Source organism: Aulostomus chinensis, chromosome 14 (genome assembly GCF_037954235.1).
Source record: "Aulostomus chinensis isolate RoL2024-O1b breed Wild chromosome 14, RoL_Achi_v1.0, whole genome shotgun sequence".
Classification (NCBI taxonomy): domain Eukaryota; kingdom Metazoa; phylum Chordata; class Actinopteri; order Syngnathiformes; family Aulostomidae; genus Aulostomus; species Aulostomus chinensis.
Genome location: NC_141333.1, coordinates 5,086,149 through 5,112,772, shown reverse-complemented (window position 1 = coordinate 5,112,772; position 26,624 = coordinate 5,086,149). Strand labels below are relative to the sequence as shown.

At 42.3% G+C, this 26,624-nt stretch overlaps 2 protein-coding genes across 15 annotated transcripts in view; both read right to left on the bottom strand.

The window, feature by feature from the left end:
* The window catches only part of LOC147249514 (discs large homolog 1-like protein), a 94,531-nt gene extending 79,593 nt beyond the window's left edge, over positions 1–14,938 (bottom strand). For 2 of the 4 annotated variants that reach the window (XM_086224943.1, XM_086224944.1), the window contains exons 1-4: positions 14,589–14,936; positions 13,110–13,280; positions 10,268–11,096; positions 10,017–10,113 (exon numbers count right to left, since the gene is read on the bottom strand). In XM_086224943.1, the coding sequence (XP_086081069.1) occupies positions 10,017–10,113; positions 10,268–11,096; positions 13,110–13,280; positions 14,589–14,607 (1,116 nt within the window). In that variant the 5' untranslated portion in view covers positions 14,608–14,936. Of the gene's footprint in view, positions 1–10,016; positions 10,114–10,267; positions 11,097–13,109; positions 13,281–14,588 lie in introns of all 4 variants that reach the window. The other 2 variants (XM_086224948.1, XM_086224945.1) reach the window with 2 other exon arrangements.
* Positions 14,939–22,008: 7,070 nt separating this feature from the next.
* lrrc7 (leucine rich repeat containing 7) overlaps positions 22,009–26,624 on the bottom strand; it is a 101,260-nt gene continuing 96,644 nt past the window's right edge. For 7 of the 11 annotated variants that reach the window (XM_086225553.1, XM_086225552.1, XM_086225555.1 and 4 more), the window contains 2 exons: positions 24,690–24,764; positions 22,009–23,201 (listed from right to left, as the gene is read on the bottom strand). In XM_086225553.1, the coding sequence (XP_086081679.1) occupies positions 23,091–23,201; positions 24,690–24,764 (186 nt within the window). In that variant the 3' untranslated portion in view covers positions 22,009–23,090. Of the gene's footprint in view, positions 23,401–24,689; positions 24,765–26,624 lie in introns of all 11 variants that reach the window. The other 4 variants (XM_086225556.1, XM_086225557.1, XM_086225559.1 and 1 more) reach the window with 4 other exon arrangements.

The window sequence follows — 26,624 nt, the reverse complement described above, 5'->3', positions numbered from 1 at the left end:
ACAATAAAAAACATATAAAACCACAAAAAAAGGGCTTAAAGCGACACAGTTGCTGCAGCAGAAACCAGGAAGGAGAGCTGGCAACAACAGTCAGCTGTGAGATAACGTAAATTAATGGACTCATTCAGGCACGAGTAGATCTGACAATAATCACAATTATATTTCATGAAATGAAAAGCCGGCATAAAGATCACGGTGTATAAATCAATACTAGCCTCATTCTTTCAGCTGCAGCTGGGTTCTTCAAAAATATGTCAGTAGTAGAATCCCAGTGGGTCAGTGTGTGGGACTCTTCATCACCGGCAGCAGGACCAGCAGGTCAAAAACACTAAGTAAACACGGGGATGAACAATTACTTGATTTTTTTGTTTTTGTTGACACCCATGTTGTCTTTAGCAAATTGAATTTCTCTCTGGGATCAATAAAGCATCTATCTACCCACCCACCCACCTACCTACCTACCTACCTACCTACCTACCTACCTACCTACCTACCTACCTACCTACCTACCTACCTACCTACCTACCTATCCATCTACCTACCTACCTACCTACCTACCTACCTACCTACCTACCTACCTACCTACCTACCTATCCATCTACCTATCTACCTACCTATCCGTCTACCTACCTGTCTATCTACCTACCTACCTACTTATCCACCTACCTTCCTACCTATCTGTCTACCTACCTGTCTATCTACCTACCTATCTGTCTACCTACCTGTCTATCTACCTACCTACCTACCTATCTATCTATCCAAATTGGGGGAGGTGCAATATTTGTAAAAGACAACATGGGTGTCAAAACCCATTTACCACTCTAAATGAAGTACTTGTGCTGCAGTGATATCCCATCCTGAAAATGGTATTCCACAGACTTGAGAACTGTTAAAGATCCCAGGAGAATCTATCAATATCATTTCAATATGTGAATTATCACAAAGGAATTACAGTCCTTCCTATATTGTGAATCACATCCAAATATCAGCCAAAATGATCAAAATCAGATTTTTTTTTTTTAGGTTTATCCCTGATGTTGATAGTCAACTGAAACTGACTGTCGATTTCTTGAAATACAACTTTGATGGCTGAAACTAAGATGCGTGTCTGTCGTTGGGAAACTGAGAAACGGAACATCTTAAGTCTGTACATTGTAAGTTTCACATGAACCACATCTGTACTGTGGAAAAACATGGCAGATATGTTGGACTTGTCATGAGAACTGAAGATAAAAACCTCAACCGTACAACGCCAACATTTGCATGATGTTTCTAAAGTTAGATGAACAGAGGAGGCGAGGTTCAGGGAAAATAAAGGACGGAGGAAGTCAAAGAAGTCGAAACACACTTTTCAGCTGGGGCTCTTGAGTGTGACGGCTGGGCCATCTGGACCGTCACACACACCGACACACACACCCTAACACACAGTAGTCTCTCTGCGGTTGTCTCTTTCTCGCCTCTATTTGAAAACAAACAACACAGCATGAGACAGAGGACAGAGAGCAGGAAACCATGTGTGAGAGAGGAGAGGTCGAGGCAGGCACACAGAGGGTGATTCTGAGATCGCTAACAGGGAATCGACGAGCTCCCTGCTCCCGGAATGTAAAGAGTGGAATGATAATGTGATTCCACAGTCCAAGATTATCAGGTTTCAATCAAAACTAGTAGATAATCAGGAATGGGATTAGTTTCACAGCGTTTTCTAACTGTACACAGAGATAAAATATGCAGAGATATCATACAAGCTTAGAGAAGCCAATTAAACCCAGAATATGATGCAGGTAGACAACTGAGATAAATAATGCAGTGACGTGAAAGGTTATTCTGAGCTCAGCAGAGACTGAATCCTCCGAAGCCTTTCTCAAACAGAATACACACACTTACAGTACAGGCGCAGTTATTGACACTTCCTGGGTAAAGCCTTGATCGTCAATAACTGATGCATGAATGTGATCCTGCATTCAATGTCTCAAAAATACTCATCAACAAAATGTTTTCAGTGGGATTAAAATGGCAATTCAATATGACAATTACTTCAATTTTTTGTTTGTTTTTTTTAATATCAGACAATAAGGAAGAAGTTGAATAGACATTTCTACAGACTGCATTCCCATGTCATAAACAATAGGAATTCCAAACCAACCTGTAAAAAAAGGAAGAAAAAATAAGGTTCAAAGCACAACCCAAGGTTCAATTTGTTCGTCTTTTAAGAGTCAAGATGTTTAAAGTGTGATGACAGCCCAACTGCCTGTTTCAAACAATAATGGCAGCTCCTGAAAAGGTTACTGTAAATTTTAGTAAATCAAAAGAAAGCCACTGATGAAACAGATGCCGTCACCGTTCTTCAGACTGGCTTCGGCTTCTACGTGCGCTTGTTGATCTGATTGGTTCAGGTTGGCGTGATAGGCGCTGACCTGAAGAGTATTCTTTGAACGTATCTGTCCTTTTCCGAACAGTCTCTAAGAAGGACTTCCAGGATGGATCTGGAAGTGTCAGGTTAGCTTTCACGCTGGCACAGAGGGAGCACAAACATCCACTGGGACTCAAAGATGAACTGAGAAAATATTGGTGGTCAAAGGTCAAGGTCACTGACTTCTCACATCAATGCGAAATCTCAGATATCTCCTCAGATTGGGCATTGACGTCGACTGGGACTCGAGACTGAACTTATCATACCTTCATGGTCAAAGGTGAAGGTCACTGTGATAAGCACATAGCCACATCACCGACGCACACAAACGCAATGCGCTGTTCCTCCTTTTGTTATGTTTCAAAGTGTCTTCTTTTGTGACAAGCTAGCTGTCCTGAGATTAGCTGTACCCTCTGTGTTTGGCAATGAACAGATGGTGATCCTATCGATGTGTGTATCTACAGACACACACACACACACACACACACACACACACACACACACACACACACACACACACATATATATTTATATATACATGCATACATCTGGGATAGCCATGGGTGTTCTGGCTCATATGGCTCATGAACCATCATTTGAGGGTAATAAATGCATGGACGACAATACAAACATCCCTCAACAAATTACTGAAAGATAAAGATAAAGAAGCCAGAATTGAAAGGACGGACAAAAGAAAGAGAGAAAAAAAAGAGGGAAGAAAGGAATGACTAAAAAAACAGAGGTACTGAGAGGGAGAGAGAGAGGATGCAACCTCATGTGCCTAGCAGGCATGCACTACATGTTAACATTAGTAGGTCAGCCAGCACAGAAATAACTATGCTCTGTGGTGTGTGTGTGTGTGTGTGTGTGTGTGTGTGTGTGTGTGTGTGCTTGTGTGTATGCTTGTGTGTGCTTGTGTGTATGCTTGTGTGTGTGTGTGTGTGGTAACCTCATGCACTCCCTACTATCTAATCATGGTAGATTCTCCATTCTTCACACTCTAACCAATGAAAACATTCTCCGTACATCAACATTTCAAATGTGGTCATGTGATCAGCTTTTACCAGCTGTGCATTCAGTTTCCACACGAGTGGATTTTCATCCATAAATAACTAACCCAGTGTGTCTAAAATGCTGTTTGAGGTCAGGCTGATTCTTAATGAAACCCTGCAGTTGTAGCCTGCGCAGCAGAATCAATTCCACCTGTTATTATGATTTTGCTCATGTAACATTGAATTCTTGCGGAAAAGTCATATTTTCTTGTCGTTATAAAGCAAAAAGATGGGTGTCTGGTCTCTGCAAAACAGCAATCCAGCCTCCTTAACATGTTGAAAATGTTCTCACACACACATTCATACAGTGCCACTATGTGGCAAAACATGGACACAGCAGCATCTGGACAGCGCTCTAAATAAAAGAAAGAAGAAGAACAAGGTAAAAATCTAGCTTTTGTAAGGTCAGTTCAAAGTTTTGTCTGACAATGAGAGGCATTTACTGCTTTAGCCTCCAATATGTATGAGCTGAAATGTACATTAGTAACACACACATAAATAATTCCATACATTTTTTTAGATAAACATGGATTGTATGATGAAAACACAAATGAACACGAAGGATTTTAGTTTACAGACTTGCAGGCAACTGTCATGTTTTCTCAGAGTTAATCTCCACGTCACATGTAACACAACTGTTCTATTATTCATTATTAACACGACTAGGAGAGCAAACGGCACGTACACGAAGCACTAAAGGCAACTTTGTAATCTTTCTGAATCACAATACATGTGTGCAGTTGTTTTTTTTTGGATGAACTTAAAAGAGAGGTCAGTGTTCAGTCACAATGAGTCTAGACAAATGGATGACAAGACGCTGCCTGACTGTGTGTAAAGGTTACTATCTGTGTATGTATGTGTGTCACCCTACAGAGATTAGTCGTTTGCTAAATGGGATTAGCTGATCTGCCTGCCACTGGGGCATGACATGGAGTCAACAATTCTATGTTAGAAAGGAGCTTGCTAGCTTGCTATCTCACCATGGTCCTGTAGTCCCTGCTCACCTGGGAACGTTAGCTGTCTCCACACATCTAAGTAAACCCCGCTTGTTTCACAGCTATGATTATACTCATAAAAGGGGCTGCATTATCAAAAGATAACAAATTTTAAAAGACATCAGCGAAGCCAAAAAGCAAATCTGGTATCCACAGCTTGAGACCAGCAACTAAAGAACACTTGGAAAGAAAGAAAGTCATTCATCCTGCTGGCTTTGTGCAACTATAGGACAAGAGGGTTGTTTGATACTGGAATGAGGAGCTGATGTAACTATTTGCTGTCTTACCAAAAATACAGAACTACTATTTGTAGTTTGAAGGAGTGAATGAGTGGGGGTGGGGTGGGGGGGAACTCTGCACTGCACGTGTTATTTTTGTCTTTTTGCTATTATGTTAATTTCCAATATCTATTTTGGGACTCCGACAGAGTTGTTTTGCGTGTTTTGCTTTGTTTTTTTTTCCCACAGCAGACATTCTGACTTGATAAAGCAGGAAAAGCACCAGTGGAATTAACAACATTAATGATGCATCCAATTTAGGTGAGCCAGACCGACCCAGGGCTCCCGCATTATGCATGCTTACTCACTGATGTGGCTTATTGGGTCACTTAATAGCCATCTGTCAATGTTTGCGTTTACATCTCCACTTTTCTGCTTTGACAAGTTCATGCATCTGCCTATTTACAGGAAACCAAAACCAAAAAAATTAGCTCATGCTCTCTCTAAGAGTTTAAGCCATCATCTCAGACCTTAAAGGTCATTTTCTTCTAATGGGCCACGTTTCAGACAGACACACACACACACACACACACACACACACACACACACACACACACACACACACACACACACAGGTGTATTTCACAACATGGCCAGTTTTCAGGAATGTGTAATTCAGAGGGGTTAAAGTTTTGATGGTTGTCACCCTGTTAAATTAAATCCATAACCTCTGGCCCTGGACTAATTCCTCTTAATTACACAGCTCCTCCTGCTCAGCCAGTCTCCGTGACTCTTAGAGCCTCTGATACGATGCTGGGGAACCACAAGGGATCAGAAATGGGATTGCAGAAGGAATTGACACGCATCTTGCTCTAAGTTGGACTGGAAGGCCACCTTGAGCATGAATGCCAAAATACTTGAGAAACAGGTTGATGCCGGCAAAGAACTGCATCCAAGAATGAGTGACATTTGAGAAGATTAATTATTTTGTTTCATTTTCGGTTTTGCTCATGTGTATTTTCCCACTGCACTTGAGTAATGGTGAGTGCACAGGTACAACACACACTTGTTTGACTGGAAAAACACTCAAAAACAACCTAAATATCATTTGCAAAAAAAATACTGCAATAAAACTGTATGCGCTACACGTTTATACGCATGTTTTGGTCTGTTGTCATGTCAAGTCAACCTCAGTTGCCCTCTCTACTATTACTTTGTGACACCATTTTTCAGAATGACCGACATATAAAACAGCAGGTGGTTAAGGAGATAAAACTGTAACTGAAATAAGTGAAGATACATTACATTGACTGAGGGTGCAGCACTACGGTGGTCCATCTTCACATGGAGCCCTGGATCTGGCCCCGTAGGTGTCAGCCCTACTACAGGCAGAACTATCCAAACATTTATAGTCCAGTTCTTCACAACAGGTCTGGATCCTAAAGGTCAAAAGTACACTTAACCTACTATGGATGCATGGCTCTGGGCTCAACAGTCCTGCAAACTCCTTGAGAAGTTCTTTCCCTCGTCTCGTCCCCTCTCATGCCCTCTCTGTTGATTCATTTGTCTGCCGTGACCCCTCCTCACGGTTACATCACAATGCCAGCTGGGCAGTTGCACAGATGGATGGATGGATGGAATGATGTAGCCGTGCGTTATCTTGTAAAAACAAGTTAAATTTCTAAACACAGCTTGGTACGCAAGAACCTCAAATGCTCATGCACGCGCTTGCAGACTGTCTAGCTGTCTTGTGTGTCTGGCTCTCAATTTTCCCTGTCTCTCTCTCTCTCTCTCTCTCTCTCTCTCTCTCTGCCTCTTTGTCTATCTTCAAATAGCTCCACCTCTGTAAAGTCTATTAGCAGCCTAAGGTAAGCCTCTTATGAGCAACTCTTGCTCTCTTGGAGCATGGGATGCTGGTGACACTCAGTAAGTCCAAACAACAATCGCAGACCGATAAAACCAGGGTGGGATTTAGAACTGGATATATCTGAGAGGAAAAGAGGATTGGGTGAGACAGACGACAGAGAATTGATAGAAAGGAAAATCCCAATATGAAAAAACATTTCCAAAACATAGATGGAAAAATAAGACTAGGAAAAGATCTCCTATGTAATGCACGTATACATCTTATATCTAAAACCCATCTCAGTATGATTGTAGATGACAGTCTTGATGTTAGCATGAATCTCTCATGCTCTTCCTCCATCATCGGTGTAGTCATTACTTTTCCTTGATCATAAATCTGAAATAATTTCCAATCCACGAGTACAAAACTGTAATCTTCAACTTTGACATTTCTGTTTATTTTTATATATTTGATCAAGTCAGAGGATATTTGATGTTCAGTTACTGAACTGGATTTCACAAACTAGATTTGGATTCCAGGCAGAGAGTCAGAGGGGTTTAGAGTTTGGATGAAGAAATGACTAAAACAGGATTAGAGCGGCTGTATGGAAAAATTCTCCAGCAGTAATCTAGCCACCATGACCTCGGGGGGAGCACACTCAGTTTTTGATCCATTATCTTAATGAGATAAATGGGATTATCTAGATGAAGGTGAGATGGAACCCCGGCGGTCCGCTTGTGTGACTGCCAGCGGTGGGTCCCCACGAGTGAACTAAGGATGTGTGGACTTGTTCAGACTTTTTGAGTGGAGTTACAACCCACCTAGTCTCACACTCAAAACTCTGTTTACAGTCTAATGGAGGGTCACAGTAATTCCTGAAGAAAGCTCACGAACTGGACGATATTGTAAGACAGCAGTAGGACGTTGTGGTGGTTCAGACAAAAGTAATCTGAGAAAACAATTCCAAAGACAGGAGACATTCAAGAGTCAAAAGAGTCTCAAACTGAAAATTACATCATGAGTGAATCCACAGAATGAATCAACTGAATCAAGCTTTCTAACAGCAGTCCATTTAGTGCATTTTCACAACTAAGTCCAAAATAAGCGATTGCATTTAGTTCCTCTTCTGTTTGGTACTGCTCTTTGGTTTAATAGTGCAAAAATTCAAGCAGACCATCTTCTAAAAACTCCTGATGCTGAGGGTGAAGGCTCATCTACTGAAGTGCGTGTCCCAATCAACCCAGTTTCCCGTCTCTCTCTCTGGGTGTCACATGCTGTCAGACCAACATCTGAGGAAGAGCTTGGCATTCAAGTTAGTGTGTCATCTCACTTGAGCACAGCCTGTCCCTTTATGATATCACCTTATAGCCTCCTAGCCTGTTCATTCATTAACGACAGCGAGCCATCCTTCCTGCAGCCCCGGCAGTCTCAGTTATTCTCCACTATAATTGTGCTACCTGACGTGTTAAAATCAAAGAGCTCCTCCGCCAAATCCAAAGCATGTCACATGCTTAACATACAAGACTTACTGGAAATATAACACAAAAAGGAATTACTGTAATGTATGAGTCAAAACCATCAGAAGGAACATCAATCTCGCAATCTCCAGCTTTCCCTTCATCATCCAGACTAATCTTCTCACCTTGCTTGTGAGGATACAAATGCAGTCCATTCTCACGGTCCCCACTGGCAAACTTTCACCAACACACCTCCCGGGCGTAACAGTCTCCTTCCACCAATTAGCCGCTTGTTGCTACCAGTAACATCCTTCTGCCCTCTGTCCGTCTCCTCCTTCTCATCCTTGTCTTTCATCCCTCAATGACTCTCTTTGCTCGTTCTCTTGTCCCCAACAACCAGAGAGGACTTCACTGCTGGAATAGAGGCCGACTTGGAAACATGGCAGCTATTCTGAAACACCTCCACCTGCCCCCGTGAGTTCCAGCAGCAGTCTTTGTTTTATGGCAGCCGGCAGCTACATTTAAACTCAAAGTGTGCAAAGCTCCGAATACATATCTGTGCACATGCCGAATATACTCAGCATGTACAAAAACAGACAGGCAAAAGAGGCAAAAACACACACACACACACACACACACACACACACACACACACACACACACACCACTCTGATGTTTTATCAGGTCAGTCTCTGTTTGGCAGTAGCAGCGGTTACACAGATTGAAATGTAACAGCGGTACAGCAAAGGATGCTCTACTTTCAACTTTGACTGGGTTGCATCAGCAAAGCCACGCGTCCTCAAGATTCACACAAATACGGGATTTCACTCACTGACACTTCACATTTGTTCACATCATCACAGGTGGTGTAGGATTTAAATACTACAAAACACTGCAGAGCGAATACCACAACAAACCTTGCATGACGAAACAGGAGAGTGAAAAATCAACAAATAGGTTTCTCCAAATCAAAGCCACAGTTCTGCATTTAATTCTCTGGTTGTCCTCTTTCTACCTCTGTCCTGCCCCCCCCCCCCCCCACACACACACACACACACACACTCGGTTTCCTACCATCTGCTATGGTTTGTGCTTATTTCTCTCAATTTCTCTCAGAACTACAAGCAGTTTTGTTGGTGTAGCATTTAGGGATAATGAACATACTATTTATCTTCCTTTAATCCATGTTCAACATACCACAAGTAGGAAAATGCCCTTTTATAACTTTACTTAGTGAGAGTTATCGGGTACTTCCATTTATCCAGCCAACCTTCTCTCAGTGGTAGGATTTAGGCAAAGAGTATCACAAAAACATATCGTGCAGCAGCTCTCACATTTTCTGATCTTAATAAATCCAATATTGACTCCAAACACAAATTTTGCTTAACATACAAACAAACAGGAGCACAGAAAAAAATTATCAGTGCAAACCAAATGAATCGGAACACAGCGATGACTTTCAGCAACAGATCAGACATAGAAGTAAATTCTCCAGTGGACTAACAGGTCAGTCAGCTCCGTGAGACCTGACAGGACAATTCTATGACACTGAATTGATTCATTTGCTCATGTTATGTCATGTAATGTAAGTCGGTGCTCAAAGAGCCAGCCGATTCTGATAATCCTGCTGTCTACCTCTCAATGATCTTCCTGCTGTGCTAGACAGTGTTTCACCAAAATCACCAGCAGTGTAAGCGGGGGGCAGAAAAGAAACTTACAGCAGGAGAAAATATGACATTTTCATTTAAAACCTGAAACCATAACAAGAAGATTGCATATCAAGACAAATTCCACTAAAAAGCACCAACAAACACATGGTGGAGGGGATGACAGTGGGGGCAGGATGCTGTTCACGCTAAACATGCCAGGCTCTTCAGTCAAGATAAATCCTGAAAAACTCAAAACTAGGAATCTTTGATTTTTATGGCCATCGAGGTTCCAACTTAACAAGACCTGTCACCCTCCAACGGGCGCAAACTGTAAAGTGATCTCCAGCAAGTTTTCTCTCAGTGACACCAAACAACCAGAGATATCTTACCTTGATAGGGGTCTGAGGGGCTGTGGCCGTCCTGGGGCTGGCTGGACCCTGGCTAGGGCTCGGAGAGGAGACCTTTAGTGACCCAGGACTGGTTGGACTGGAAACAGAAATCAGGTAGACAGTGTGTGATTTGCACTGACCCCTCTGGTTATAATACAGTATATTTATTTCAATTTATTTGTCTCACAAAAATCAGTCAGCAACAATAATAAAAGTCATCATCGTCCTGTCAAAGGAATTGTCGCCGATACCTCAGAAGGGGTCTTCTGTTGAGTGGTCCTGGAGGACTCGTGGGGCTAAGGCTGCCAAATGTGAATGTTCCCTGGGAGGGACTCGTTGGGCTTGAGGTCGGAGTGCCTTTTCCTACACCAGGGTCTCTACTGGTCTTGAGAGTCGTGGGGGTGATGGGTGGATCTGTGACCCTGTTGGGACCTGGGCTGGTGGTGGGGGTGGTGCTAGTGGGCGGGAGTTGGTCTGGAGTGGTTTGAGACACAATGCCTTGGATGGTGCCGGAGACGAGGGCTGAGACTGTCACCAGGTCCCGACCAGCTTGCGGACTTGTAATTGTGGTGCAGCTCTCTGGAAAGTCAGTGGCAGTAAGAGGGGCTTTTTTCCCATTTAGTGATATTTGAGTTCTTGTGGCTGAGGAGCCAGTGGAGGGTTCAAGAACATTCTCGGTAACTGCACCAGGAGTTGTACTAGAGGGGGAAGTGGGTTTAGAAGTCTCTCCTGCTGTAGGTACTTCAGGCTGCAGGACCGGGGGAAGAGGGGCCCGGTACTTCACCTTGGCTGGCTGAGGTGTACTGGACTGTGTTGTAGGAGAAGATGGCTTAGTTGTGGGTGCCCCTGATGGGATAGGGGGAGCAGGGGACTTGACTGACTTGGGTTTGGGGGTTAGGGGTTTGGGTGGGGCTGGTCCTCCAGAAGCCTGAGGGGTAAGGGAACCAGCAGCGGGCTGTGACTGGGCTGAAGGCCCTGGCAGTGGGACAGAGGAGGCTGACAGGTTCCCTGGCCCTGCTACCTGGTCCACAGAAGACTGGCTGTCTGAGAGGATCATCAACTCATAGTACTCCTGGATGTCTGGAGGAGACGAGAGAAGATTAGAACCGTGTTAGTGAGCTGAGGGGATGAAGACCAAAAAGTAATTCACACATCAGGAAAAACCCATAAATCCTTTGGAGATGAATGAATAGTTACTGTCTCTCTTGACAGCTGACTGCTGCTTCTATGTTCCAGCTTCTCAGTTTTGCATCATTGTGAACCAATTTTATGTTTTTGCTGTTCTCACCTCTGACTGCTGAATCCCTGACTGACTGTGTAATGAACATTTCAATATGCATATACTCTTGACTGTTCTTGTCCCTGTGCATGCCCTCACAAACTAAAAATGCTAGATAATGCACTAGCGGTCTCCAGTGGCAGCCTGGGGGCACTGCTGCATTATTCCCCTGACAATGTCCAGTGCCTCCAATCTAGAGTTCCACTTTAGAAGTAAACACTGACAATGCACATCAAGTGACTGTTTTAATCTAAGGTTCCCCTTCCACATATTTACTTTCAGATCAAACACGTAGTGTTAGACTTAAGCACAGATTTACTTGTGCGTGAGCTCAAGCTGCCAAATCAGAGAAGTGAAGTTCTAACAAATGGAACAGAAAAAATATATAAAGTATTCAAGAGCAGGATGAAAAAAAAAAACACACTCAAAGTATGATACTATACACACAATATGCAGTATATTAAAAAGATAGCTAGATCCTTTAAGTCATCAATAAAGAAACATTCAGCTGAAGAGACGGTGAACTTAAAACTCGGAGATCAATTTAGGTCAAAGTTGTGCTCAGAGCAGGAACTCATGTCAGGTGTGCAGCTCAGACACACAACACAGAGGGAGGAGTGTTATTGGAGCAGGAGGTGAGGGCATGGCGCAGAGCAGGTGGGACCAGAGCCTGGAAACCTGTTTGTTGTCACCACCACAGTCACAAACGTGCTGAATGTTTCCCTCCCCATAAGGAAGAGTTTCTTTGAGCTCCTACACAGACTAGCACAGCATTTACACTTGCGAAACATTCTCTAAATGTGTGCCTGCTTTTTCACAAAGAGCTCTATGTTTCTGCGACAGGCCATGACCCGCCTACATCTATGCATTCTGCAGCCTATTTTATGGTGGAGAGTCACGTGATAAAGCAGCTCAAACATCTTGTAGACACTATGAAACAAGTGTTGCCTGTCAGAGAAAGAAAACAGTGATTCTATACAACGTTTTAGTGCCCCACTAGCCTACTGTAAAGCAGCCAAAACGTCCTCTTTTCTTTAATGGAGAAGAACGCACACACGATTTCTTCTCACTAACACTCCATGTACAGTGTCAAAAACCCAGTATCCTTTCTGACAGACTCATTGCACTCCTTCTAGCACCAAGAAAAGATTGCTAAATGTAACACAAAGAGCACAGTATGACAATATGTTGCTGAATTTTGACTCAAATGCTTATTTCATCCTCAGAAATAAGAAATTCTACAGTTTAATTCCACTTAGCTTTGCTGGTTTAAAGCCTGGGTATCTGGTAACATTAGAAAGTGGCTCAGGTCAGAACCTTTTGTGCATGTAGCAGTTTCCATTGTCGTGCAAAACCTGGGAAAGTAATATGATTACAAAATGCTACATTTCAAGGCCTGGAAAAGTCCTGAAATTGAAGCGATTGAAGATTTTGCCATGGACACCCTTATTGGGTACCAGTAGTGAGTTGTACTGTGCTGAGAAGAAAAATTATATTTAAAAAAAATAGCTTGGATTGGAGATCCAGCATCTTGATCAGCAAAGGCAGTGCCAGACACAGGACAAGGAAGCAGCCAATCAGATTTAGAGAAAGGCACTGCAGAGACATTTGTGAAGACCAAGGTGTTTACATCACATCTTATGGGGCAACATCAGTGGACAGAATCCAACAAATGCATTAAAATCTGCCATTCGCGCTGTATTACTGGCGTAAATGTGTGTGTGTGTGTGTGTGTGTGTGTGTGTGTGTGTGTGTGTGTGTGTGTGTGTGTGTGTTGTTCTGGTGACTGGCTAGTTAGACCAACAGAAACTTACCAAGCAAGGCACTGAAGAGCTGGCTTTGGAAAACATTGATGACTCTGTCCAGAGACTGCTGCAGCTGGTGGTCTTCCTCCACAGGGCCCTGTTTGGTCAGGTCCTGATTCTGCTGTCTCTGGGCCAGTTTGGCCCGGTACTGCTGGAGAAGCTCGAGGGCTCGCAGAGCATCTGAAGACAACATACAGTCAGTCTTTTAGTACTGAAGGTTACATTAAATCTACAAGATGGAGACGAGACAGATGAATAACACCTGGTTCATGGTGAGCGTGGACATGGGAGCTGTTACCCTGCACTATTGAGTTTTATAGCGGGACAATAATGTCACTCACTGTCTGTCCTAGTCAGCTGTTAAACTGCACATTAACAGCAATAAAATATTAAAAGTATCCCATGTAAAGTGAAGGTGCATATTAAAATCTCTGCTCCCTAATTTATATCACTACAAAATAAAACACAATAAAACCTGAGAGTCTTAATGACACTGGAGCGAAACCTCATCCTGCCTTCTATGCTCCTGGCTGAGGAGGTTAGGCTGTGACTGATTTACAGGACAAGGCCCCCTTAAAGATTATGGACACACAACTGAAAATGTAACCAGGGATTAAGGAGCAGAAACACTTTCAGTTTGATGCAGATCAAGATAGAAGTGCAAGTTCAGTTTCTTTTTCTTCCAACATTGAGAAATGGGACATAATGTTTTCCCCCATTTTCATTTAATGGTCGGCAAGAAGTACAGTGACCATCTTGAACAAAATATCAGCCATATTTTTATATCTTTAGGATTATTTCCAGACATGCATGATGGTTTCAGCAGCAGGTTTGTATTTCTTTAATCCTGCGAGATAGGGCTTTTTATTTTGGGTAATTATTTCTTGATATATTTCCAGACCTAATTCCCTGCCACCAGTGGCCTATTTCCTACTTAAAACTGCTAACAACATGTATTACCAAGGCTTTCTGTTGCTCTGGTGCAGCAGTGCCACAGAATTTATGGTGGAAGGGTGCTAACTGCATTCCGGGCGCTCCGCGGCTCTCTGAACAGCTGATTAAACCGGAAGCACTGACAGCTCGACATCAAACCCAAGACGAAATGTGTCATATTTTAATAGTAAAACGCTTTTTTTCCTCTCGTGGAGTCGACATACATTTACAGCCACACGTTTAAGTGAATAAAAAAACAAACACACGTGTGCAGGAACACATTGTTGATGCACGCTTTGGCTGCGGTTCTTGCGTGCAACAAATGACAAAAATCGGACTCTTTTCGGAGCGCTGGTCAAATCTTCAGAGCTACAAGTTAACGAACGCGCTTCAGAAGCGGCGAGTGAATGAAACAAGCGCTGAAACGCGTGTCTGAGGGCGTACCAGGTAACTTTCGCGCTTCGCACGTTTTCAGCTCGTTTATTCGTGAAATTTCTTAACTAAACCACGCGACGAGAGGTCCAGAAACGGTGTGAATGAGGAGAATGGATTTACCTTTCTGTCTCACAGGCATGGTGACTTTCACAATCCCTCCCGGGGGGCTCGTCGCGTCCCAGCCGCTGTGACAGAGTTATCACAGATGCGTGCGCCTGTCCCAGGGCGGCCTGCCTCCAAACGGGGACAGCAAACTGACTCCGCCACAGTTAACCAGCACCGTCTGTAGCAAAACTTTGTGAAAGTCCGAGTAAACAACGGTAACACGGTCCCCGCGTGGACTTAGAACCCGGAGCTGCCGTTACAGTGTGGCTCTCCTCTCTTTCATTTCTCCCTCGCGGTTGTAGCTTAAAACTGGTTCTCCTTTTCTTCGTTCAGGTGACTTGACTCCAAACGCTGTCAGACCGGTTTGTAGGGGATCCTGTGGGAAAAACACACGCACACACACGCACAAACTCTCACGCAAGCATGGAAATCTCCCAAAGACACACCTTCAAGCTTTCACATCAAAATACTATCAGAAAGCAGGTTTGAGAAGCCTTCATAAGCAGCTTGCTGGCTTTGTCATGTTAAACAGTTTGTGAGCAGAGGACAAAAGCTGGTGAGTGCCGGGACCTGCTGGACCCTCAGCTCATCCACTCACCTCTGAATGTGGATTTAGGTTTCCAGATTAAAGGTAGCTGGACCCCTTGTGCTCCCAGACTGTAAAATGATCCTTTATTCATCTTATATTAATTAGTTGAAGTGGAAATGTGTGTGTGTGTGTGTGTGTGTGTGTGTGTGTGTGTGTGTGAAGAAAAAGTATAAACAAAAATGCTGATGTCTAAGGTGTCAAGTTGACACCCACATGACTGGATAAAGAAAAAAACAAACAAAACAAGAGGGAACTGAAATGTCACAGGTGGAAGCTCACGTGCAGCCCGTGATGGAACCTTTTGGATATCTGGCTCTTTCTTATTCACTCACATCTCCAGAACCACTTGAGGGCGTTTCTTCAAATTTGGCACAAACTTCTACTTGGATTCAAGGCTGAGTTTTGGTCGTCTGAGGTCGAGGTCACTTTACTTGTGTGGGATATCTGTTCCATGCTTGTTAATGCAATATCTCAGGATTATCTAGAGGGGTTTGGGGTTTTTTTTGTGTATAAATGTTTATAAGGAATCAAGGATGAACCACAAAGATTTTGTTGGTCCAAGCTCTCATTGCAGAGGCATGCAACAAAAATGCAGTATTTGTCACAGCAGTTTTAATCATGGAAGATGAGGACGGCAATAATAGTTTGGACTGTTTCAAGTGTCAGAGTTTGAATAATGTTTTCTAATAATTATACATACTGGCTTATCCTTTCACAAACTCAGGAGTATTCGCTTCAAGTATGTATCCATGTTTTGTGCCTTATCTAGGTTTCTTTTTCAGATCACGTTGGCTACACTCACAATATAAGCACACGCCTTCCTACGACTCCAAAACCATTGTGTTGACATGATCTGATGTCGTTAGCAATCACCTAGCCACCATGAAAGCCTGGTTGGGCAGCATCACAAGGCGTCGTGTTCAGAGTAAAAAAAAAAAAAGAGCGCTCAAAGCTGTCGATCATTCAAGTGCATGCAACACTTCTGGATTTGGTGTAACTGTTTCTTTCTGTTTCCAGTCAACGTGTCAAAGTGGCTTCAGACAGCACAACCATCAGTGCATCGGAGACACACACACACACACACACACACACACGGAGGAAACTAGTATTAATTAATGGTCTGTTGGAAGAGGCTGCAACAACAAGTTGACTTCCCTGAATGTGGATAAGCTGTTAAGGGTTCCCAGAGAAGGGTGTTAATTGAAATGCAAAAAATTACAATGCAAAGTTACTGCAGGTCACGAGTCATGTTGTACACAATATATTCAGTCTGTGGCTGCCTCGACACTGGAGTGATTGTGGGGACACTTCATCAACACACACACACACACGCGCACACACACACACACAGGACAGCTGAATGCAGGTCATGGACATAGGCTGTGGTATTGTTATCGATCTGGTCGCAAGTGGTTATTGACTGCTTTGGTGGGTTGACCAAACCTTCTCTCTCTCTTTCTGTCTCTCTCTCTCTCATTCTCTCTCTCTCTCTCTCTGTATCTCTTACACACACTAACACACCCTGATGCAAGCCTATATGAGTCAGCATGGAGAGAAATGTAGGCGTGATTGTGTAAGTGGGTTGGCGAGTGGGCACACAGAAGTATCATTTTGTCCAAACCAGTGTGTGAAAGACAGAGGAAAGAGGAAAGGGAGTAAGGGACACTGCTTTCGTCAATGTGTGTGTTTGTGTGAATGTGTGTGTGTGTGTGTGTGTGTGTGTGTGTGTGTGTGCGCTATTACTCTCTATTGTTAATTGTTGGACTCCACTACAGAAAGCGGAGCTGTTCTACAAACTAAACTGATACCAGAGGAACAGCAGGGCATGGTACAACAGAGAGGAGAAAGGCAGTTTAATCTCAGATGCATTCAACTATCTTTTTAAATCCCACTGTACTTTTGTTTCCCATACTGCAGCAGTCATATATTATTTATATATAGTTCACATACTTTGATTTTTACTAAAAAAAAATCAGACAAAGCAGTTGCTGATACATTTACTAGTTGTAATTTATGGATCTTTACTTAAAAAAACTACAAAAATGCTGCATTCTCACTTTCTGTGAAGTGTTTTGTCCTATTTTGAGCATTAAAGTATTAATGCGCGGCTGGTGAGTCGCCTCACGTCACCTTTGACTGGGTCAAAAGAAAGAAGTTGCACTGGAGCACATGCGGCACATTCTACATCTGCATGAGAGGAAATAAGCCTTCCTACCAGCAGGTGGCGGTAATCAGTATTTCTCGTTCAGAAAGTGAGACTGGGCAACAGTAGGTATGCAGTAGCGAAGGAAGCAACGTCTTCCTGCGGTTGTCACACCGCTTTCAAAAATACTGACAGGAAAAAATGCCAAATGACATGAAGTACAGAGCCCTGTAGGGACCATGGAGAATCATTTACACTGAACTGGGGGCAGAAAGAAAACGTTATTTTGAGGCCATGAGATTTACCATGTTCCCTCAATTTAGGTATTTTAAGGCCAAAAGACAACAATATTTTTCACAAAAAAGTCCATCTCCAAGGCTAACAGATAATGTCAGACATTGTCAGTTAAAAGGTGGCAAGCAAGTCTTGATGAAACTTGTTTGTCACTTTCTCACTTCTTCTTACCTAATATTGATTTGATGTTTCCTGAAACAGACAGAACAACAAATTTGTTTTTCTTTAAGGGAAAAAAAAAACACCTCGTTAGAACTGCTGTGTAAGAATTCACAGCAGCGATGAATTTGTGAGCCCCGGTTTGGCCGTCGATCAGTGTCGAGCGATCGGAGAGCATCTGCGGCCTTCAGCCTTCAAGTCAAACTGACTGCGGTAGCCATCATTGAGAGAAATCACTCGCTAGTTATCAGTGAAATGAAAGTTTAAAACTCCAGTAGCTTTTGGCAACTGGCACCAACAAGGAGCTTTAGAGAAACCACTTGTGATATAAATTCAATCCCGACCAAAAGGGGCATTCATTAATCATCTATACGGTACATTCAGTACTGGTTTGCAGGGTGATGGAGTCAATCCCAGCTGAACTGAGAGTCGGGATACACCGGGGACAGACCGCCAGTCAATGGCACGGCTGACATATAGAGATCAGACAACCATACACACTCACATTCAGTCCTACTGGCAATTTGGAGTTTCCAGTTAACCTCTTGCGTATGTTTCTGGTCTGCGGGAGGAAGCCGGGGCTCCCAGACAGAACGAGACTACGCCACACAGAAAGGCCCCGCCCAGTCTGTGGGTTTGTTTGAATCCAGAACATTAGCTCCGCCCTCAAAATGACCACAAAAAAAAAAATAGTTATGGTCTTAAGCAAAATATAAGGCACAAAATGTAGGAGTCACAATCTAATCTTGAAGTTGGTGGTTCAGACGTAGACTCCCTGTGTCCACATGCTGAGCGTGTCAAAGTGTCCGCAGTCGAGACACAGTCCATCTACAGTATATCAACATAGTTTAACAACTATTCCAAATTTCAAACATGAAAATTATGGCACAATAAATGTCCACAGGCTTTTCACTTTTACACAGCGATTATAATAACACCTTTAATCAGTAAACATTGATAATATTTCCAAATGCAAATAATCACAAGTTTAAGTTTGCGAGTTTTCATGGTCAGCGATCAGTAACTGATCCAGTTTGAGGGTGCATGCATGTCCTGCAGAATCTCATTCTTTTTGAAGGACACTTAATCTGACATAGTGAATTGAAGGCTGACAAAATACCGACATGTTTTTTGTTTTTTTTTTATTTGGAGTAAATGTGCGGGGCTGTGAGGGAGCCGTCCCCCTGATGCACAGGTCAGATACGTGTCATTAGATGAGACGGGAGACGTAGGAGAGCCAGGCTGTTAGACTAATGGACACACAGAGACAAAGGAGCATCTGTTGAGATGATGACGGCCTCTGCTGCGTCTAATCCATGAGGGGACCTGAAATCCCTCTCACACCTGCAGAGGTCATTCTAATCCCCTTCCTCTGTTGGTTGCTTGCTGGTTTTTTTTATCTCACCCCCCCCCCCCCTTTCATGTCTTGCTGTCTCTAAACCAGGTCTCTCCCATTATTGACAGTTCATGTCCCATTATTAGTTGTTAGCTATGTTGGATTATTCTTTGTCAATCAATCTCAAAGCTCGTTAATATGGCGTGATGTGTTTTCCCTCATGTTTTAGACAATGATAGGGCGCTTCATTTCATCAACGGTCGATCTGTCACTTCCTGGGTCTGCTCTCTTGGACTGTCACTTTGTGCGAAACCTTTGACGTGTCTTGATTGTGCGAGCTGATGGAGGCCACGCCCAGTTAGTACATGATAGCATGAAAACAAAAAAAAAGACCTGTGAATATGAGATCACCATTAAAAAAAAACCCTTTAATAACTCATTATGAGACCATTACCTTGTTATCTAGAGAAAAAGTTTTTCCATTATGTCGAGGTAACGAGTTAATTATCTCGCGGTAAGAGGATATTATCTTCTTATGTCAGGCTATGGTGTCTGTATAATATATTTCTATACATATATTTGTGTGAGTCCTGTCCTCGCTGATGATGATACGTGACATTCAGCTGACCGTGTCTAGCATTCTTACCTTTGTATCTCTTCCCCTCATTAACTCTCCTCCCACCCTCTGTCCTCTCTCTCTTTCCTCCTTTCCATTATTGAACGATTATTTGGCTCCAACACCTTCATCACCTTCACCTTCATTTGCATATTCTCCTTGATGTCTAACTTTTTGATGACTTAGTTCCTTTCGTCATCATCCTGTCATGGGTCTCATTCCTTCACACTTTCTCTTCTCTTTTTCTACAATGATAAAAACACATGAATTAGCCGAAACACAGAGCTGCACCATAAAGAGCCCAGATTACCAATAGTGACATTTTTATTATTTGTACAATAGAGACTTTAGTACATTATTCAAAACACTTCTTATATACTGAAAAAATGGTATGTCCCAAAGCCCAAAATGGCTCCAGTATAATTGCTGCACAGCATTTTTTCAATTTTATACATATATTAATTTTTTTTGTAAAAACTGTATCTTAAATAGTATGTACAGATAGCGTCTGCAAAATGCATTCTAAACACATGATATATATTATATATAATTCGGCAATTACATTTCTCCGCATTAATACTCAAACTAAAAACTGGAAGGATTTCAACTTGCATGTGCAAATAAATAAAAGAAATACATAGTCCTGTTAAATCATCACTAAAATGTGTCCAACTTATAATTCAACAGCATTTCTCTCTTCGGAGGTCAAAGTACTTTTTTTTTGTCACACAACAGAAGAAGCAGCATTCAAGTTGGGTAAGTGTAGGTACTGCAGAAAGCATGAGTACATTCACAATCAGTATGAGTCATTTTAAATTGGATTTCATTCACAGCTATGTACAGTGACACTGTCCTCAGCATTTGTTCTGCTCTTATGTACTTTAAACACATAGAAAATGACTTTTTATAGTCATATACATATATTTATATTTATATATATATATATATAATATATATTTGTATAACACAAATTCACAATTACAGTAGAAATACATTTTATACAGTTTTTGGATAGTACATGTATAGGTCTCCAAGTCATACTGTGCGTACTTCCATCCATAACTTTGTTATAAGTGTCATTATAAAATATCACAATTTTTGAGCAAAGCTTAGGTATATCAATATATTTAGAAAGAATTACCTGAAACATGTAGTAAAAAATAATTATATTATCAAACCTTTTACCCCCCCCCCCCCCCATTCTCATCACAATATCTTGGATATTTTAGTCTAAATAGCGTTGGGTGGGTACCTGCAGTTAAGAAATCTCTCAACTGCATGACTTTACTGTGCCATTTTGTGTCTCTCGATGAGTTCAACTGAATTCTAATGATTAGAAGGAGACTGGACACAAAATGGCCACAGGATGAAACCGTCACGTTGAGTAAAAGCGAAGGACACTGAAGGATGTGTGTTGTTCAGGATGAAACTTCAGATGTTACACACAAAAGAACAAAAGTCATCGCCATGAAACATCTCCTGCGCATCCATTGCATTTACATGCTGACTCTGTGGTCACTTCTGGTCACTTTGATACAAGTTGGCATTATTTGGTTTTCCTACTAAATAAATGCAATTCACCCATTTCTGTCCGTGCAACCTCGCGTCGATTAGAATCTGATAGCGGATGTCAGACTGGACAAAGTGGAGCCAAAGTCTTTGTGACTCAGATCAGATCTTCCCCTTTTGTCAAAAGAGGGAAAGTTTAGTTTTAACACAGATTTTAGCAACAAAGAGAGACTATTTTGACTCTCCTGGAAAAATTCTCATTTCATCCCCACTGTTTTCATCAGCAGAGGAAACGCCGTGGATTTGACGCTGAGACAGAAACAGCTGCCCTGCTCACTGAGGCCAGACTACTGTTCTCACCAGTGTGGGCAGAACCGATCTGGGCCACAAAAATGTAAGCTCTGATATTTTGGGCTTGAGTAAATATAGCCAGGGAGGATCAGAAGGTCCATATGGCACCAAGTATAGAACATCCGTCTCACTGCCAATCAGTGGTACAATACACCTAAATGCTTCTAGAACGGAGACCTCGCCAAGCAAACTTAACGACAACCAATGACATCAAACTCAAATTGCAGGAAAGAAAAATAACATCGCTGAGACAAACATAGAAAAAAAAACTTCCCAAGATATGGCACTAATATTTTAGATAACGTAACAGTGTGTGCGACTCTGTGTGTGTGTATGTGTGTGTGTGTGTGTGTGTGAGCACAAGAGAGGCGTTAAATTATAGATAGGGCTTCCCCATGCAAGAGTTCACTTTTGCATATGTGCTGTGCATGGGAATACGTGAGAGTGAGTGTGAGTGTGTGTGTGTGTGTGTGTGTGTGTGTGTGTGTGTGTGTGTGTGTGTGTGTGTGTGTGTGTGTGTGTGTGTGTGTGTGTGTCTTGGCAGAACGTGTGTAAACATTAGCATGAGTTGCTCGTTAGATGGCACTGCAGGACAAGTTAGGCTCAGCTGAAAAGCTCAATGGGCAGAAGCTCAGAAATATTGCTTAACTCTTTTCAGCACAGCTGTGCAAGCAAGCAGGTGAAGAACAAACAGAAAACAATCAGCGGTGACACAGTATGAAACCTACACAGAAAAAGTGTGCGTGAGCTGTGTGATATTATAAATTGTCCATTTGGGGAAATGATCCCTGTACGTCCAGAGGAGAGAATCGAGAATGTGATTTGTCAACAATAATATCGACAAATGTTTTAGAGCTGTCTGTCCAGGCCCCGAGGAAAGTGCAGCTTCGACAGCTGCAGCTCTATATATGTACACAAGGCAGAAAGTCTTAAAATTTTGATTTCTGTACACTGGAGGCAATAAAACTTGCAAAGCGGAACAGAAGACAGAAGTGCAACAAACATCAGACAAAAGAACAGAATACAAACTGCAGAAAAGGGAAAATGGAGAACAGTGTGTGCTACACAAAACAAATTATTAAGATCCACCATGGACAGCAAAAATAAAAGGCAGCGGAGAAAAATGAAAATACCCTTAAACTGTAACTAACCAACAAAACAGAACACTCAGACTGACCGGCTGCCCAATTAACAAACCAACCACAAAATCCAAACTGCAGCAGCCCTGTAGGGATTCAAAGTGTAGAGTCTTCTGGTGGTTTGATCAGCCATCGATCAGGTCCCCGACCGCCGGTAGACAGATTTGCCGATATTTTCCTATGGTACATTTGGCACGAGTATTTGCCTTTGGTCCAGCAATAGGCAAATAAATGTCTGTGTTCCGCTAAAAAGGTAAAAAAGGCGGCTCATTTTTGTCAGTTCCACAAGCCTCCAGCAGAGGGCAGGTGGGATGGCGGAGGATGGCGATGAGCAGAGAGGAGAAGCCATGTTGTGTTTGTTTGTTTGTTATAAAACTATTTCTAGCGCGCGCTGCTGTCTCTCAGAATCACCAAGTCCACTGTCCGTTGGAAACCCTTCAGCAAAGAGACGGCTGTCTCGTGCTCCATGTGTAAAAAACTATGTCCATTAGCCTGCAAGGCAAACACGCAGCACAGTCAACAGCAATGCGTGTGTGTGTGCATGCATGTATCATGTGTGTTGCAGTTTTTCCATACATATGTGTGTAAATGTGTGTGTTTGTGGAGGGATGGAGGGTCACTGCCATCATTATCTCAGTAACACATCACTGTTGGGGAAAAGAGAGAGAAGAGGAGGAGCTACACAGTCATGCTGTAGAAAGAGAAGGGGTAAAGACAAAAAAGGGCTTTTTAGATGACTTCATCCAACTAAACTGTACATCTGTGGAGAGAAGACGAGAGGGAGGACATGAGGGGGAACGACTGATGCTACTAATTATCATTTATTTTTTACCATAAAATCTTGCTATACTACTTTGACATAATAGCTAGAATAAATATTAATCAAATGCTTGTCATTAATGATGAGTGTGGTGTACATTTTGCTGATTTCCATATGAAGTACTACAGAGGTATTACATAGAATGAGTATGTTGTCGCTATCGTTGCCTCTGGAAAGCAATGTCAGCTGATTCTAGACATAAATTGTTGAGTTACTCAAAACTTCAGTTATAATGTTGCATGTTTGTCTCCATCTTGTGGCAGTGACAGTTACTACAAACAACTGTTGACATGCCTGTGACGGTTTCAGCAGGTAGCAGTACTGGTGGGTTTATTTTGAGTATTATAACAAACAAAATGACTCATTTCACTGACAGCCGTTTCAGAATCTGATACATTTGGTCTAATGACATTCAGAGATGCTAGAGAAGCCACGCAATTCATGTATTTATCCCTATTTGAGTTAGCGGAGGGCTAACAGGAAGTAGGAAAACTTCAACCAAAATTACTGCACAGAGATATGCATGAGGCAGAGATGGAATTCAGACTCTGGTTAGAAAATCCGTTCTGGGACTGGAAATAAAGTTAATCAATCTGGAAAAATTGAACGGGTTATGTAAAAAGACAAGTGGCAACGCTGCATGAATTCTTTTGTTTGTGTCAGCAGTTTCAGCTCATGCTGCTGATGGCACAGCCATGATCTGGGATGAAATGACTTCCACCTCAGCCGCTGACCTCTTCCACGTTTCCAGGTTTTCATGTCAGTGATTAGAAGAGCATAAACATTTTAATATTTTAGGCGCTTGTTGGTTCGCGCGTTCCTGGTCTTGATGTTCGAGCAACGGACAGGTGGAGGCGGAGTCATGGGTCATGCTGGTTTGCTGGACTAACAGATACACTAAGAGGCAGAATAGACAGGCAGGACAACACCGATCTGTGATACAGGCTCGTACTCTAAAATAAGTACGACAACACCAGTTGGAGAGTTGGTTCACGATCACTGGTTGCATTTCAGTGAGTGTCAACAAAGTACAGGAAGTTTGAAATTTGCTAAGTGTGCACAACTTCTCTTAAAGAAGAAATAAGGGAGGGGGGGTATGAGAGAGAGGGTGGACAGGGGTGTGGCTGTTTCTGGCTTGATGATGAGTGAGAAGGTGTTACCTGCAGTATCTTGTCTCCAGGCTGCAGGGCGGAGGCGGCGGGCCCGTCATGCTGTACCCTAGTAACAAAGATACCCTATAAGTCAAAATGATACATCGTTAGGACAACACAGGGACACGATGGTTTAGAATCTTTGCCTTTCTCATTCTCATTATCCACCCCCACCCAGAAATCACATTTCTGCCAGAATAAAATATAAGGGCATCTAAGATGCATGCTACGTGTTCTGAATTTGGAGAGGCATGCAAATATAACAATAGAAGTGTGAGTATTTCATAATCATTGGGCTCTTGGCATTTACAATGAGCAGTCTAGTTTTTAATTAGCATCTTTCTAAACATCTACAGATGTCGATTGATACATTCCTCCCAAGAAGACCTACATTTCTTTGTGCCAAAATTAACTAATTATACAGATAAAGACTTTGAAAAGAGAAGACATAAAGAGAAATAGATATGCAGTCAATATATAAAGAATATGGGAAGAAGAATAGGAGTGGAATGGGTACCGACTAGAGGAAAGAAGTAGGTAGCAGGGAGGGCAGAAGATATTTAATCCCCCATATTTTCCCTCAATCACCCAAGGCAGAGATTGTAAAAACACCAACATCTTTTCACAGGGAGCTGAAAGATGTTCTCAACACAGATAGAGGGGGACAATGCAGCTGCAGCAGCTCGACATGTTTCAACAGGCTGTTGAACACATAATAGTGAGCTTGACAGAGAGAGATGTGCCATATAGAAGTGACGCCGGGTCATAAAGAACAAACTATGTAGTAGTGACAGTGCAGCAGCACCTACATACTACAGGCTGAGTGAATGAGAACAAACACGTACAGGTATATCGCATAAGAGTGAATGTGTTAGAGGTAATATTAGTTAATATACTACAGAAACCTGGAGCGGCCAGAAAAAGAAAAACAATGTGGCGATAGAGTGAAAAAGGGCCACGAGGTCTAATTCTACCCATAATTTAGTCGTTTTAGAGGCCATAAGATACAACATGTTCCCCCATTTAATCGATTTGTGGCCACGAGATATCAAACGTTCTCTGCACTGAGTTAATTTATATCATTAACATGTTATATCTTGTGGTAATGACACAACAAATTATTTTTTCTCTCCATGACCTCAACATTTTTCTTGATTTTGTTCATTCTGTCTGTGGCCACTCCAGGACTCCATAATATACACAATAACGCTGGCATTTATACAGTGAGCCTCATAAATGTGGAATTTCTTTCAGAGGTTGTTCTATTTTCTATTTCACTTGTGCCGTTTCTGGTCATTTATGGCAGCGTGGCAGCTTTTTGTAACGCTACACCTATCGACGCATGGCTCTATGAGGTCACATATGCAGCTCACTGTATATTACAACTGTGCTTGTTAGCAGCTGAAATTATTTAGCGTTAGTCACAACAGTCAGACATTTACAGTCCATTCAACAGTTGCACACAAAGCTGTAGTGCACGACAAAAATCCTCCATCTCCAGTATTAGTTTTGGTGAAAAATTTGAGGGAAAATGAACCCAAAACAAGTATGAATTTGATCAAATTCAGCTCAAGAGGCTCAATGAACAACTGGACATCAGACACAAAGTTCAGAGCTTCGTTCACTTCATACTGAGGATGAGGTTTTTGCAGCTCAGGGTTCACATACAAAGAAATAATTTGTATCTTTGTTATCAACAGCAGCTCAGTGTGTAAGAACAGCATATCTTTCGCAACACCAGGAAGAGAACATTGGATTCACAAAAGTTCATGACACAGATATGACTAGAAATCCATGTTACGTTTCTTAAAATCCTGTCTTCTGCTGGTAAAGGAAGCTTGAGAGGCTAAGACATCAAAACCCGGGATTCCTGTCAATACAGGAACGGAGTCACTGTCTCCATTCACTGAATCCTAATTAGAAGTGAAACTGACTCACAGGCTT